Raw genomic sequence first — 16,879 nt, 5'->3', positions numbered from 1 at the left:
TCTCCTCATAATGCTCTGGACTCACGTTAACTACTGCTGATGAGGCCTTGCTAACATAACTGCGGAACTGAAACAAGCAGAGGTGCAGAGAGAGATCTCCACAACAAACAACTCTACTGAACTGTGGGGCATTAGAGAACATAGCTTAAAGGAAACCTAGAAAAATAACCCATTAGTTTTTCTCAGGAGCTATTTCCTGCTCCTTCTCCTTGTTTCCCAGGTCTGGGGGCATGTATGCCATTGCTTAACTGCTGCTATTGATACCATGTGGGAATAGGAGTTGTGAGCTCCTTTCCTTCAGTGGCACTAATTGGAACTGGCTCCTTGGTGACCTACCTTGCTGGATAGAGATTTCATTGTCCCTTAAACATTGCATAAACTGCCCCAACACCACCACCTTTTAGTGTACCTGTTGTGTCAAGCTATGATGGGGAACAACAGCACAGGCCAGACCCAGAAATGCCTTTGGACTAAGGTTTGCTCTGAATGGTCATCAGCGCGAACTGTGCACAATTCTGGATGCATGATACCAGCTAAAATGGGGTGTGAAATTCTTTTCTGTAGATAGGCTCCATAGGGAAGATTGTGCAATGCCAGGATATCTCATCTGGCTGTAAACAACAGGTATTCAAATAGCAACATGGACCAAGGGCTGGTTAACTTCTCACCTATGTGTTCAGCAGCTGGATTAGTTAAACTGTCTGAGCTGCGCTCCTAGCTATTGCAGTTGCACAGTTCTCAGCGCCTTGGTTGCACCCATGTGAACCACAGCCTTAGCAGTAAGAGCAAGGGTAGGATAGCACCCTTGTTTAAACATCATCCCCACTGCAGAGCCCTGTGACAATTGCTGTTTGTGACCAGTGTGTGAGAATGTGAGGACTCCACCTTGTTATTTTTCCCCATGTAGAAGGAGCAAAGAGTTTATTTTTCAGCTGGTAGTCCTGTGATTGTAGGCAGGCATCCAGCTATCAAGCTGTGCTCTTCTATCACCTACCCTGTTGGTAAACAAAGCTGTGCCTGTCCAACAGTACCCCAGTGTTTTATAACTCTGTTGCTTCAGTCATCTCTCTGGGTATATCCAGACAATTTAAGCTCTAAATGGTTGGTTTCAGAATGGAGAGGGAGTGCAAAAGCCAGTGAGCTGGTTAGCTTTTGGTGGTGTTTGAGAAGTTTCTGAGTGGCTCTGTAGAGCTGGATTACCTCTGCTGACAGATGACTAACCTCAGAAAGTTTGGGAGTGCCTGTGGGATGAGGCTAATGCCATTCCTGGTGTCTGCCATCAGGTATTGCCATTCCCCTACCAGTGAGCTCAGACAGATGAGATGTGGTTAAGTTCACACAACCTCACGCTTCAGCTGTGTGAATTGTTTGCTCCTCTGCATTGGACTATGTTATATGCCATGCCTATCACTGCATCAATGGAAAAGGCAAGAAATACCTCATGAAGTAGCGTTTCCACCTCCTGTCTTCCCAGCAAAAGTCTTTTCCTAACTCAGTGCTCTCCTTTGCAGGGATTTAAATTCAAGAAGTGTTCTGCTTCAAGTTTTGCAAGGGTTTGGCAAACACAAAAGCCAAGATGTGCTGGCTGTTTTCAAACAGCACTTGGAATGAGCTGGCATCAAAACCAAACTCCCTCCTCTTCAGTGCAATTCCTGGCCCTCTATCTGTGAGCTCCCAGCCTCCCTTGTATGTATTTATAAAAGAACCCTTATGAGAGGATGGTCAGAGCAAGCATTTGCCTGTTAGCAGAGCACTGCAGTGTTTCTGCACCAGAAACAAGGGCTCATGGGGACTGGAAGCAGTTGCTGTGTTCGTATTGACTGGCCAGGGCTTTCAGCTGCTGGGGGTTTCCAAAGCAAATGAAATGTTATTCATCAAAGCGGGCTCCCTCCCCTACTTTCAGCTGTTGAAAATACTACAAAGCAAGATGGAAAGAAACATGTAATCCTTCATCATCACAGTGAGGATTTACTTGTTTATTTAGATTCCCTGTCTGTTCCAAATGTTCTGCCAGAGAAAGCCCATCCAGGCTCCAGGAGTGCTTGACACACACACACACAATAATCTAGATGTATATAGGAGATAAATGCAGCAGAAGACTCTGCCTCTCCTCACATTGTACCAGTGCAGGAATTAGCTGAAAGTCCCACTTGCACAATAAAATATCTCAGGATGATTTTCATAGGAAAAGAAGGAAAGAGGGACATCACCCCAGGCAGAAATAGATTTTGTTGGTGGCTTCTCTTTTCCTGCTTGCAAAATGTGGCCCATGGAACTTGGTGCCTTCGTAGCCAGTGAAAAGAGAGAGTTGTGTTCAGGGATTCCTCCCACTTGATTCCACCTGCTTGAAGGGTGTCTCTCCCTGCAGACATTACGGGGGAAACCACAAGAGAGGAGCCCAGACACAAGTCTCACTTTTAGCTGCTTAAGAGGAGGCAGCTGAATCCCATCCCAAGTCACACTGTCCATCAGGAGCACAACTCCTTTGCACTGAAACTAGCCATCAGCCTTTGTAGCTGGTATTTCTCATCCCATTCCTATAGCTGGACATACAAACGGGAAGCAAGTCAGAAACAGGAGACTGTGAACATGGCAGTCACATGTAGCTGAGACAGACTCATCCTAGGATGAGTTAGTAGAGGAAGAACAGATGTTTTACATTTGGACCACAATGCAATGCAGTGAATTTGAAGGTGCCCTGTGAGCTGCTCTTCTAGTGATGTCTTGGGTGCAGCAGCTTTGAAGCTTGCTTTTTTTCTTGCCTGCCAAAGGCATGAGCAGACATCAAGAGCTTGATGTCCCTCCTGGGGGCAATATTGCAGTACGCTGGAAGGAGGCAGAATGCGAGGGGCAGTTTTCAGCCAATGACCCCCTCAAAAAGTCAATTCTATTAAAGTTATGGGGTCTTAAATGCTTCTAGAGACAGCTGAGAATTTACCCTTTAGGGTTTTATGTGAAAGAAGCCCATATAATGAGATATTTAAGATAACTCAGTTCTTGAAAAAGCAAACCCAAGCAGCGTGTATTTTGTGGGTGCTGTCCCTATTTCACATGTTGATGTAAAGAACAAAGGGCAGGCTTGCATCAAAATCTGGGGTTTCTGAAGGGCTGCTAAGCTGAATCAAACCTAGAGTTTTCCAAAAGTGACACCCCTTGGCCTGAACTCATTTCATATCAGAAATGCAATGTAGTGGGCTGGACAGGTCTGTCAAAACAGCTCATAAAAGTAATTGTGGATCATTAGTGTCATTAAAATCAGCAATTTGGGGTCTTTTCTGAGTATAGAAGTGAGAGGATTTTACTAAAAAAGGTATGAAAATAGTATAGAACTTCCATAAAAAGCATTCTGCTTCTGTAGAACTGCGGGGTGTTTCAAGGAACCCCATGCTTTAATAAGCTTTTGAGTGAAGCTCACTTATTTTTGTGTTGTTTCTCCTGTCCCCTCAGCTCATGTGCTCCTCAGTGCAGAAAGCCCTGTTTGAGGAGGAGGACAGAGTGAAGAAGCTGCAGCAGAAAGTGGCGACGCTGGAGAAGAGGAACAAGCAGCTGCGGGATCGGGTGAAGAAAGTCAAGAGGTCTCTCCGGCAAGCCAGGAAAAACACCAGGCACATGGAGCAGATGAACCGGAAGCTCAGTGAGAAACTTTCCTCTGCCGGTGGTCAAATCCCCTATATTAACTCTCTGAAGCAGGAGAACTCTCATGCTACCTACCTTAAAGTATAATGCAAGAGTGAGTGCTCAGGCCAATAGTAATGGCGAATTTTGCCTGCATTAGGTCAGGATCTGGTCCTCATACCTTGTCTACACCACTTCAAACCTTGCATGGGAAACAGATCTGAACTTGCTTTAGACACAGAGCTAGATTAAACAAGAATACAAACTGGATTTGGCTGTGTGTTGATGGCACAGCCCAAACCCTGCGTCCTCGCTGTCCTCAGTGGACCAGACAGAAATGTGTGCTTCTTCAACCTCACCCCCTTCCACCTCTGTCACCAGATTCAGGTTGTTTTTGATGAAGGTGGCATGGGCCCTATGGGCCATTGCAGGCACTCCATTTGCAGGAGCTCTTCTTGCCAACTGCTCACATGGGCTGGCTAAGCAAAGCCAGGGGATATATGGATATAGATGCTGTGGGAAGAATGCAGACATGAATGCTCTTTGCTCCATCATCATGCCCAAGGTCTCAACCATGCTTAAGCTTGACTAAATTCTACACCCAGTGTCTGAGCAAAGGCCATGTCTGGGATACAGTCAGTTTGGGCCTCTCTCCAAAATGAAGTATAGATGTGCCCAAATTGTCTTAAGATGCTTATAGATGTCCCTAGGTATTCTAAATAGAAATATCTGTATTTTTTTATTTTACCAGGAAGTGCCTCAAGGGTCTCAGTAACTCCGTCAGGTGCCTTTATCATTGCCCAGCCAACAAGGGTTGGAAACACATCATTTTGAGATTGTTTCTAGGATCTAATCCAGCTCCAACAATCAGGAGTGGACTTAGCCTAACTATTAGTGCTTGGGGGATCAGGACCAGCAGGCAGTTACAGATCCCATTTTCAAGCAGGTTTCATTACAGTGTGGTCAAGGCTTCAAGTTTTGTAATCACTGAGGTATATTGGAGGTTGCTGGGCAGCCTCACTTAGTTACACTTAGATACTGTAGAGATCACATCAATATTGACAGGGCATTAAAAATTAAGGTAGTTTATATATGTATATATTTTAAAAACCTATAGAAAATATTTTTATTACACATCTGATATAGTCTAAGTTCTTAAGATATGAAGCAAATCCCATTTCTTGGTTATCTCGTTAAAACAGAAGTTCATCACATCCTTTATTCAACATTTACAAATTGGCTTTTGCTCAAGTAGCATAGATTAAGGAATCAGTATCTGTGGCTAATATTTTTAGCTGTGTTAATGTACCAGAGCATGTCTTGGGTCTTGTTACTCAACCAACTTTCTTTCATAACAAGGCCCCATAAGGAGAGAAAGACAGAAGAGTTTTTGTAGTTTTCTTCCTTTCTCAAAGTATTTTTTCTTACTCCAAGCATGAGACACAAGTGCAGATATACTTCAGGGGCTGCTTCCTCAGCCCTTGGCAACACTGACAAAACACCAGAGTTAAACCTGATTCATACAAGGAGGGCTGATGCAGATGATCTTCAACACACAGATGAGGTCCTCAGCAATAACAGTGCGCAAACCAGCACTCTGATCCTAACTCTCCACACTTCCCAGACCACTGCATGGTCTACCTGCTATGTCTCAGCACTCAAGATTAGAATATATCCAGGCCACATCCCTGCTAGACCACGCTTTAACTCTCCCTGCACTAGGAAAAAGCCCGTATCAGCTTTTAGCCATGAGCTTCAGTCCAAGCTGAACTCAGAAGTTAAGCCTTGTGTTGGCTTCTAGGATGCTGCTCAGTTTAATTACCTTCCAGTTTCACTCCTTTTGGAAATAGAGCTTTCTCCACACCCTCCCTTGAAATAATATTGGCATTTCTTAGGATTCTGACTCCTCCATAAGCTCCCCTGGTTTCAAAGTCTTCGCCTACCAGATCAGCACAATTCGAGTTGGTTTGTGCTGCAGTCAGCAATGCTGTTTCCTGACAATTACTACAGACCTAAGGCTTCCCTAGGAGCCATCAGAGATTTTAACTCCAAAATCCAAATCCATAGGAAAGTAACTACTTTTTTGTTTGATTGGTTCTTATTTCCGAACTGCTGTTTAAATAAATGAACTGTTTTTTTTCCTGATATTGATATTAAAAGCTTGTGTTTGAATTCTTTTTTGTTAATAAGAATGTTCTCCTCTGGTATTCATTCATGTTTTATAAATGCTTGTATAAAGCTGAGGAAGTATAGTTAATATAGCCTTACCTTTGCTATTCTTACAGATTTTCCACACAGAGTGTTGAAAATCCTTTACTTCTGGCTGATTCTTCTGTCTCTTGATGAAAAGATTGGGATTTTCTCCCTATTTCTCCCTTTCTCTAGCTTGAAAAAAGTAAACCAGCTTGTTCTCCTTGTCACTTCTGTAAGAGTTTTGTTATTTGCAAAGGGAACAAAACAACCCAAAAGCAAAGTTCAAACAACCCAAAATGTCGCCTTTGGGTACAAACCCAAAAAATAGTTTTCTTGTGAGTTTTTTCCTTTCATTCCTTGGGTTTGGATCATTCCCAGAGATAAGGACTAGCAGTCAGGCCAGATCACCAGTTAACCCTCTCCACAAGGAACAGGGGATGATGCCAAGCCCAAATAAAAATGCTATTAAAGTGTCACCACTGCCTGCCTCTCGCTGGTGGCAGTATCCACAGAGTGACCAGGGAGGCAGTATGGACAGGAAACAGGAATGGGAACTGGAATTTGGTTGCACCCATTCAGGTTGGTACATGCCACATAGGGCCTGGCACAGACTCTAATGTTTAGACTCACTCTGCATCGGCTTCAGGGACCTGCTAATCTGGAATCCCACTAAAAGGGCAAAATCTCTTGCCATTTGCCAAATGAGTGTGAAAGGCATGGTGGAATATGTTCCTTTTGAAGAGCTACATGGGAGAGACTGGGGTGCAGAAATGCAGAGGAGGTTGGCATAGCTGGATAGGTTGGCAAAGGATGGCATAGAAATAAAAGAAAAACAACAGCAAAAGAAATCAGAAGTGTATAGATGAGGAAAGCAATTGGTTAGAAGCAGCACCAAATGTGGCAGCGTCCCATGAAAAGTTAAAGATGCTGTACAAATCAATAACGTCTGCTTCTGCAAACACACCAGGAGTTTGAAGGCTGCCAGAATGTCTGCAGGGCCAGTGCTAGGGGTTCCCAGAGCAGATAAAGCCAGAACCAGAAGCAAGGGGAGGGGTTTTGGCAGCTGTGTTCATTGTGTAGGAATTCAGGGATGCTCCAATGGCTGAATCAGTTTTTCCTCATGGATCTGGAGGATGACAAGGAGAAAGAGCAAAATGAATAGTGATAAATTGCAAGGACAGAGAGCAAAAAGGTATGAAGAGTAACAACGAGTAGACTTAGCTGTGTGATGCTGGGTGAGTGACTGACAACAAAAACAGGTGAGATGCAATGTAGGTAATGTAAAAAGATATTAAAGGGAGAAAAGAAAAACAGCCCTATCTTTTCACACAAAAGGAGATGCTCTGAGCTGGCACCAGCCAGCTATAATCATTGTATACAATTAGTGGTAAATTAGTCAATAAATTGAATCAATCTAGTATCGTGATGAGAGAGAGGTTGCATCATATTCTATAAAGACATTGCCTCAACACTTAGCTGCAATAAAGAATGGAGCTGAAGTGGTAGAAATTGTTTGGAAAGGGCTAGAGACCGTAATTACACTGCTAAGTGTGAGGGATGCCTACTTCTGGGATTCAGGGTGGTGGTATTCTGTGTCTCAAAAACAGGTGCCTCATAGGAAATGTATAGTGAGAGGCAACAAGGAAAATCCAAAAACCAAAGTAGCTTCATATGAGAAGCAACCATATTTTCCAGGTCTTTGGGCTGGAGGAGAAAGAGGAGAATGACAGAGGTGAAACAGGACAGTGGAAATCTGGGGACTGTCCTCTTTTCACCACATGCTTCTGTTGTGCTACTTCAGTCACTGGTTAAACTTTTGCAAGGTTTGTGTGTCTCATCAGAGCTGAAGTGGATACTTAAGATGCTCATCTGCACCCAAAAAAGGACCTTCTGTCCTTAGACTATACAATCGGATTTGATAGGTTTTTTGAAAGTCGATGCTTATAGAGCAAAGTACTGTATAGTATATATATAAATAATATAATATAAAATCAGTATTTGATTATAGAGTAAATAAATTGTATCATTTTCTTTTAAATCCCAAGCACTCTTCTGATTTAACAACCCTACCTGGGTAGCTCAGGAAGAACCATATAGTAAAGCAGGATTTATGGAGAGCAAACGATGTTAGCAGCTTTCTCTGCTCCTTAACACCAAAACCATTGAGAAAAGAATGACTTCCATATGTTTGAACAATAATGTAAGGAAATAGCCATGTTACTTTGTTTGGGTTTGAGCAGGAGAGGTTTTTGGACCAGGAGAGCACAGTGGTGTTCAAAGCTGTATCAATAAAGCCCATTTCTAATACTCAAAACTTCTCAATAAGCTAGGTAATCTCATTAATGATGCAAAGGACCCCAAATTAATTGTGAAGAGCAGATAAAACTGACAGGGTCTGTCATTCTTTCTTATAATACATCCAAGTAATTACAAGGAAAATTCATTTTCCTTCCCATTTAACCCCAATTATTTTCATTTAATCACAGAAACGTTGCTATTTTCCTCCAAACCAGACCACTTTGTGTGTGAAACATCGGTTCCAACATGCACTTGGTTCCAAGCATGTTTCTAATCCCCTAAAACAAACCCAGAGAGCAGCACAGCATGTCCCAGCATACATGGCACGGATAGGAGGGCTCAGTGTCTGGCTGCATCAGCAGGAAACCAGACCGAGTCGTCACAGGGACTTCCCAAGTGGCATTGGAACTAATGCCTGGGGAAGCAGGCACAACACAGAGGTAGGGGGGCAGGAGCGATGCTGTCTTTCTGAGGAATCATCTTTTGGTAGGTCAAGGTTTGGTGCAGATGATACCAAGTTGGGTGGGACCTGGGGATGCTGATTGATGGAGCTGAACATGAGCAGCTTGTGGCCAGGTGACCAAGAAGGCCAAGAGCATCCCGGCCTGTATCAGTGCCAGTGCAGCAGCAGGACCAGGGCAGTGATTGTGCCCCTGCTCTGGGCACTGGTGAGGCCGCACCTCAAATACTGTGTTCAGCTCTGGGCCCCTCACTGCAAGAGAGACATTGAGGTGCTGGAGCGGGGCCAGAGAAGGGCAACGGAGCTGGTGCAGGGCCTGGAGCACAGTGTGATGGGGAACGGCTGAGGGACCTGGGGGGTTCAGTCTGGAGAAGAGAAGGCTCAGGGGGACCTCATCGCTCCCTACAACTGCCTGACAGGAGGATGGAGCCAGGAGGGGCTGGGCTCTGCTCCCAAGGAACAAGGGATGGGACAAGAGGAAACGGCCTTCAGTTGTGGTTTACTTTGGATATGAGGAAAATGCCTTCACTACAGGGGTACTGGGACAGGCTGCCCAGGGCAGTGGTGGAGTTGCCATCCCTGGAGGTATTTAAAAGACGTGTAGATGTGGTGTCTGGGGACATGGTTTAGTGGTGGGCTTGGCAGTGCTGGGGAATGGTTAGACTCAATGATCTTAAAGGTCTGTTACAACCTAAATTATTCTATAATTCTATGACTTGGTTGGTTTTCCATTGGATGGGCTTGGTGGCATCACACCACTCTCAAGGTGCCTGATTTCTTCTGATGAGAGTGTCCTAGCAATCACTTGCTGCTTTGGTTAATGCTAATTGTCCACCATGGCATCTCCCACTCTGGTTACCTGCCTGTGAATAGTGTCTTTTCTTCTTTTTACTGCAGTTTTCCAGAAACAAGGAGCCATTTCTCAGAACAAGGTGGTGCTGAATAATTGTTTAATTGTTTCGCAACACTAAATTTAATCAGGGAAGAGACATTTTCTTTGGCAGGCTCCCACTTTGGAGTCATGACAAATTTGGCAGAAGTCCGCTCACATCCTTATACCTTCCTGACCCAACAGAAACCAGCAGGAGGCCTTTGAAATGTCTTGGGTTTGCCATGCATACATGCTCAGTGAAGCTTTGCAGGGCTTTGTGACTAAAACCACAGCAAATGCCCTTAATGAAGCTGAGCCTGTACTGGGTCATCATCGGAACACTGGAACAGGCTGCCCAGGGAGGTTGTGGAATCTCCTTCTTTGGAGACATTCAAAACCTGCCTGGACACGTTCCTGTGTAACCTTATCTAGGTGTTCCTGCTCCGGCAGGGGGATTGGACTAGATGATCTTTTGAGGTCCCTTCCAATCTCTAACCTACTGTGATACTGTGATACTGTGATCATTCCAAGTGGACAGCCAAGCTGCCGCAGACAGCAGCACAGACAGCCGATGCCAGAGCAGATAAACCCAGGGTAATATTGTATCTCCAGCTCCAGGAGGCCTCTGCAGTACCCTGGAGCTGGGACATACACGGGGGAAGGCAGTGGTCTGTACATGCAGAGAGGTGCATTAAGGACAAGGGTGCTCCAATGAGCTCAGAAAGGAGAACATAGAATCACAGAATAGTTAGGGTTTGAAAGGACCTTAGGATCATCCAGTTCCAACCCCCCTGCCATGGGCAGGGACACCTCACACTAAACCATGTCACCCAAGGCTCTGTCCAGCCTGGCCTTGAACACTGCCAGGGATGGAGCATTCACAACTTCCCTGGGCAACCCATTCCAGTGCCTCCCCACCCTCACAGTAAAGAACTTCCTCCTTACATGTAACTTGAACTTCCCCTGTTTAAGTTTTAACCCATCACCCCTTGTCCTATCACTACAGTCCCTAATGAAGAGTCCCTCCCCAGCATCCCTATAGGCCCGCTTCAGATACTGGAAGGCTGCTATGAGGTCTCCACGCAGCCTTCTCTTCTTAAGGCTGAACAGCCCCAACTTTCTCAGCCTATCTGCATACAGGAGGTGCTCCAGCCCCTGATCATCCTTGTGGCCTCCTCTGCACTTGTTCCAACAGCTCCATGTCCTTGTTATGTTGAGGACACCAGCACTGCACACAGTGCTGTGAGATAAGGAGTAGCAACAGGAAAGAAACAAGCTGGAGCCCTCATAGGGCCAGAACTTGTCTTACAGAGGTGCTCAACAGTGCCTAGATGGCACTCTTGGAAAAAGGAGGGTCATTCGCTGTACATTGTGCATCCAGGGTCTGCATGAGAGAGCCCGAAGGCCACCATTGGCGAGGGCTCAGCTGTGTCATTGACAGTTCACTGAGGGAAGAGGAGGTATTTGGTTAAAAACCAGACTGGCAGAGGACTGGGGAAGGTTGAGCTCACTGCAGCCCTTGACAAAGACCCCTTTATCATGACATGTGTTTTGTATCAGAACACGGCCAGGAGCTGCATAGCTCCAGCTCTAGATCTAGGTAAAGCGCGAGTATGCACAGCAATGAGTAAGTGATCACTTCTATGGCGGGAGCAATACAGGCAACCTTGCTGCTGATTTGAAAGCATTGCTTTCAGGTGGCAATTTGGCAGCATGGTGAAGAGTAGAGGTGAGCTCAACCCATCGCTGCCAGCATCCAGAGCACACAAAGTGGCCTGGCTCCTTTTCTCCATTTCTAATTGCTCTTACAGGCTCTTGGGGTCTTTTCTGCAAGGAAGGCAGCTGAAAGGAAACCCAAAACCGCATGGTTTTGGAGGGCCACCAGCTGCCAAAGCGCAGCCCATAGATCACAGTCTGGGAACAAAGGCAGCTGAATACTTCACCTTTCCACTGACTACCTCCACTCCTTAAAGTACTTAAAATGCTTTAAGCAAGGCTTTGCATGATCCACTCTAAGGGAAGCAAAGGCACCAAGACACATGTAAATCACTTAACTCATATGGCAGTTCAGTAGCAGGCCTGCATAAGAAAATTTAAGGATCCTCAACTTTTGCCCTCTGCTCTAGTATCTAAATGCCAACTGCACATCAGTGAGGGGATGCAGCAGCCTGCAGAGGATGAACCAGAGTGGTCTGTGTTAGGTGCCAAAATCTGGATCACTTTTTCAGACAGGATCACATCTGGCTGAAAAAAAGCAATGGGTCGAATGTGCTCTTGGCTGGAGCAAAGCCCAGGGAGGTCTCTTCTGCTCCTCAGCATCAAGAGCTCTTTCAACAGCCTTCAGCTATTAAAAATCCCCACAAAGAACCCAGGTCTTTCAGGATTCTGCCATAATCTGGCATTTCTCATAGGCCTGGGCTGCCTGGGAGAAGGCAAACTGGGGAATCCGTCATGATAGAAACCATGGGGATGTCATCCCTTTGCTGTGGCCATGCACAGAGGATGACTAGCTCTTGGGCAGGGAAGCCACCACCTGCAGTCTTCCCAAAGAGCTCCCCATACAAGTAGAGGTTGGAAACCCATTGCTTTTTCTCAGTGTTTCCTTGCAGAGGAAACAAGCTCTTTGCAGAGCAGAGCAGAGTTTTGACGCTTCTGTTTTCCCTGTTCAGTCCTGTTTACTTCAGCAGATACACCTTAATGCAAGCCATAATTTTTACAGGACTCAGTCTAATCCAGTCTCTGGTGTTTGTAAGTATCTGCCATGTCACCAGCCCTGCTCCCTCTTCCCATGCACACATCTCACAGGCTTCAAAGGGAGAGTTTGCTTCTGCCAGGGCTCTGCTCAGCTGAGTCTGTGCTGGAGCCTGGATTTTACTCTCTGCCCACAGCCTCTCTTGCAGCCCTGGACCTACTCGTTGCTCAGTAAAGCAAAGCTGCTCCATGGGTATGAGGCCTTGGGTAGAAAAATGCCATCAGAGAAGTTTCATTGGCTTTCCACAGAGCAACAAGGGGGCTTGTGGGCTGTCTCATAAATTCAGAGAGTAGAAGGGGAGCAGTAGCCTGATTGAAAAGTATTTCAGGTTATTCATAGAATCACAGCATGGCTTGGGTTGGAAAGGACCTTAAAGCTCATCCAGTTCCAACCCCCTGACACAGGCAGGAACGCCTTCCACTGCAACAGGTTGCTCCAAGCCCATGTGTCCAACCTGGCCTTGAACAGTGCCAGGGATGGAGCATTCACTGTTTCCCTGGGCAGCCTATGCCAGGGCCTCAGTACCCTCACAGGGAAGAACTTCTTCCTAATACCTAATCTAAGTCTACCCTCTTTCAGTTTAAAACTATTAGCCCCCATCCTATCACTACATGCCCTGATGAACAGTCCGCCCCCATCTTTCATATAAGCCCTCTTTAAATACTGTAAGGCTGCTATGAGGTTTCCCTGGAGCCTTCTCTTCTCCAGACTAAACAACCCCAACACTTTCAGCCTGTCCTCACAGGGAAGATGCTCCATCCCCCTGATCATTTTTATGGCCCTCTTTAGGACAGGTTCATGTCTTATACTGGGGGCCCCAGAGCTGCAGGAGGTTGTCCAGTTGAGGTGACAGGACATCTGAGTAGAGGGGAAGAATCACCTCCATCAACCTGGCCACACTTCTTCTAATATTCACAGCCCCATTTCTTCACCTGGGAGGAAAAAGTGGGTCTGATGGTTAGAGATGATCCCTTGGGGTCACTGGTAGCTTGCGAAGAGGAGAGAGGGACCATCACCAGGGCACATGAGGCAAAGGCTGGATCAGCTAAGAACAGAGAAGGAAAGTGCAGATCAGCAAGTTGTCCCAACCACTTATTTATGTCTCAGATGACATTTCTGTTCCACTTCCCCTGCCCAGGGAAAAGCAGAGAGCCTCCAAAGCAAAAGTGATTTGATCTGCCATGCCAGTAAAGCTCAGGCAGACGATGGATGAGATGCCTGATCTCTGCTCACTGTCTGAGGACAAACACGAGTGCATCACAAAGAGGTGCTTCCTTGAACTGTTCCCATGCATTTCCATGGGAACAGGGCAACTGTTTGGGTTTCTTCTTTTTACTATTCCTTTTATGATTATTTCTGACATACCCTGCTAGCTGGAGACTTGGCCTCGAGAGATAAGGAACAAGAAATGTCACAGACTGTTGTCAATAAATTATTTTTCCCATTTCTTGATGCCAGGAAAAGCAAAGCCCTTTCCTTTGCTGGAGGAAAACAGATCATGGGTCATGCTGTCTTCATATTATTTGTTTCAGAGATGCTAGAAATTGCAATGCACCGATAGGTACAGCATGTTAGTTGAAAGCTGGCAGCAATGAAAACCTTTTTGGCAGTAAAATAAAATATCTCATAACTTGATCTCTCTTCTCTTGTACGTACGTAGGTGATGCGGGCTCTGTTTTGGGATTACAATCTATTCTTCCTCTCCATCACAAAATGAAGGCTTCAGTTTGCTCCCTACAAACAAAAGATGAAGAGCTAATTCCTGCTTCAAGAAATGAATCCTATAATTGCAGCTGGAAGCAGAACTGCTTGCCAGGAGAGCAGGACAGCTGTGATTTTACACCACTTCCAGTTGCTCTATTTACACTGTTCAGGTTGAAAGTTTCCATGCTGGTGCCGTTCTCAGCCTCCATGCATGGAAAAAGTTGTTTCCAAACTGCCAACCATTGCTGGGGCTCTCTGCAACTGAAAAACATTTTATTTTCCTCTAAATATTTTTGCTGATTTTTATACCATCTCCATCCTTGGAGCAAAGAGCTGGAGCCCGATGCAGATATTTTTACATCAAGTCTGTTATTTCTGTGGAAAATCCACCCCAATTCAGGCAGGTTATAATGAATGGGTAAGACGTCTTCAGCTGCAGACAGTCAGCCAAGTCTTCCTCTTAACCAGGTTCACTGTCCCAGTCTTATGGACCACACTAGTACTGACCACTGATGGGATTCCAAGCATTGTACCACAGCTCAGAAATACAGTGAAATATGATGGTCCAAGCTGTGCCACTTGCTAAAAGTCTCTGCTAGAGTATTGTTTGTAGATGCATCCTTATACCACTAGGGAAGCCCCTCCTGTGGCCACACACTTGTGTGTGTGGAGATAAGAAGCATCACAGACCTGGAATTGCTCCAAGATGGAGAGTCTGGTCAAAAAAACAAAGGTCCTGGCCTCATTTCCATTGAGATCTGAGGGAAAAAGGCTGTTTTCTGTGCCAGGAAACCTCACCTCGCTCAAAATCCCACCTTCTATTCTCTTTTGTGTCTGTGTCACAAGAAGGAATGCAGTATCAGCTGCTTTTGCTCACAGCCGTGTTGTTTGAGAAGCTATCCTAATAATCCATGTGCTTCCTACAACTAGGTCATGACTGCACCAAGCATGACTCTGTGGATGAAGGCTTTGAAGCCTGGTGGCACCAACACTGACCAAAGCAGGGGAAACCTTCCCAGCAAAGCCCGATTCAGGTGCTCATTTTGTGTTCTTATTAAAGAACAATTTAAGGGGAATGAGCAACACCCAGGGCCAGGACGGGCGGCTTCCAGGTGAGTGCACATATTCAAATGAAAATCCTGAAGGTGCTGGACCTGGAGGATAACATACGCTGATGAGCTGCAACACGCATGAATGCTTCAGCAGGTACCTATACTTATGCTGGGCAAGTATAGACAACAAATATCCGACCTGTTGAGATACAGCCTGAGGCAGAAGACGCCAGCACCATTAATGAGGTGTTTGACATCTGCCAGGAGCCTTCACAGCCTGTGCACAATTACTTAGGTGAATGTAAGGAGGAGATAATACATAGATAGTGGCTTGACATGGACCTATTGAACCTTAAATGCCAGGTGCAGGGGCTGCCCTCCTTGCAGGCATGCAGGTTGTCAGGGTGTCTGGGGAGGGAAATGATTTTCATACATCCTCTTACACTGGATCCATCTGGTTCATGCTCATGCAGGCAGTGGTCCTTCATACCTCCAGCAAAGCCTCACCAGTGCCTTGGCATGCAGGAGAAAAACCTCAGCTTCAGAACACCTTCACTGCACAACTAGCCACAGGATGCCAGGCAGTAGGTGCCTTCCCAAGACCTCAGACATATCTTGCCTGGCTCAATCCTTACAAGTAAAATCTTACATGTCCAGCCTTGCAGCCACATACGACTTGCACAACACCAGATCTCGCCCAAAACATCGCTGGCATGGATGCTGTTTGCTATGAAAGGCCAGCACGTTGTCTCAGCTACCTGCTATTGCAGTCATGGAGCAAAAGCAAGCCCATCCTCCCTTCATTTAATCATAGAATGATTTGGGTTGGGAAGGACCTTAAGATCATCCAGTTCCACCCCCCATGTCATGAGCTTGGACACCTTCCACTAGAGCAGGTTGCTCCAAGCCCCTGTGTCCAAGCTGGCCTTGGACACTGCCAGGGATGGGGCAGCCACAGCTTCTCTGGGCACCCTGTGCCAGCGCCTCAGCACCCTCACAGGGAAGAGCTTCTTTATATCTAACCTGATATAAGGTTATAAATAAACTTCCCCTACTTAATTTTAAACCCATTTGCTCCTTGTCCTACCACTACAATTTGTTCACACAGCTCCCAAACCACTTTGAGTAAGGCACAAAATCCATCGCACAAAGGCAGCAAATATGAAGCCATCATGCAGTGAACACAAAATTTGCCCACTTTGTTTTGCAGGCAAATCTAAATGACCATGCATTGTGTTGGCTTTGCAAATGTAATGTATCTCCTTCTGATCTGGTGGGTCTGACCTGGTAGAAGGCTTTTTAAACCACCTGCAACTGTCTTAAAATGCGTATTGTGAATTCAGATGCAGACAGCTGACTTGCACTAAGACTGCACAGCACTACAGTTAGAGCTATGGACAGCCTAGGGACAGGCTATCAGTGTTCCAGATCCAGCCCTGGTCAATGGAGAGAGGTTAGGGCTGCACTCAAGGGCAGCCATGACAGGTACCTTGTTCTGTGCACTGATTCAGGGGCTAAATGGGCTGGAGAAAGGAAAAAGTAATCACACTGTTTTAATTAAAGACAGTGGAAGCTTTCCAGCCCCATCATTACAGCCCATGCAGAGACAAAAATCCCTGTTCTACTAAAGGGATAAAATAGAATGAATTGTCGCCCTGGGGATCAAGCTGATCTGAACTTTGTATTCCTCATCTGCTGTATGCTTAATTCTCATTTTTAATTGACTGCAGATTTACTTTGGTTTCAAAACTTTATCTTCAAAACAGATTCTTTGTGTTCTTCATAGAAACAGGCTTCGGGGTGTATGAGCAGGGCTGGCAGGGGGCTCTGCACTGCTGATAGGTAATGATAGTTTCTCTGCAGCAGGAGCCAGGGTAAGTGAGACGCAATGTATGGTCTTCACTGATGAGCAAAGAGTGGGAGGAAGCAGCACA

The 16,879-nt window shown here is 45.7% G+C and overlaps 1 protein-coding gene across 1 annotated transcript in view; it reads left to right on the top strand.

Annotated features, from left to right (window-relative positions):
- CCDC3 (coiled-coil domain containing 3) overlaps positions 1–5,746 on the top strand; it is a 39,120-nt gene extending 33,374 nt beyond the window's left edge. The window contains exon 3 of the mRNA XM_061368122.1: positions 3,448–5,746. Coding sequence (XP_061224106.1) covers positions 3,448–3,723 — 276 coding nt within the window. The 3' untranslated portion in view covers positions 3,724–5,746. The remainder of the gene's footprint in view (positions 1–3,447) is intronic.
- Positions 5,747–16,879: the final 11,133 nt, after the last annotated feature.

Source organism: Neopsephotus bourkii, unplaced genomic scaffold (genome assembly GCF_033783945.1).
Source record: "Neopsephotus bourkii isolate Nb327-2 ecotype Australia unplaced genomic scaffold, CSIRO-AGI_Nbou_v1 NB_1423, whole genome shotgun sequence".
NCBI lineage: Eukaryota > Metazoa > Chordata > Aves > Psittaciformes > Psittacidae > Neopsephotus > Neopsephotus bourkii.
This window is presented reverse-complemented; position numbering and strand designations above follow the sequence as displayed.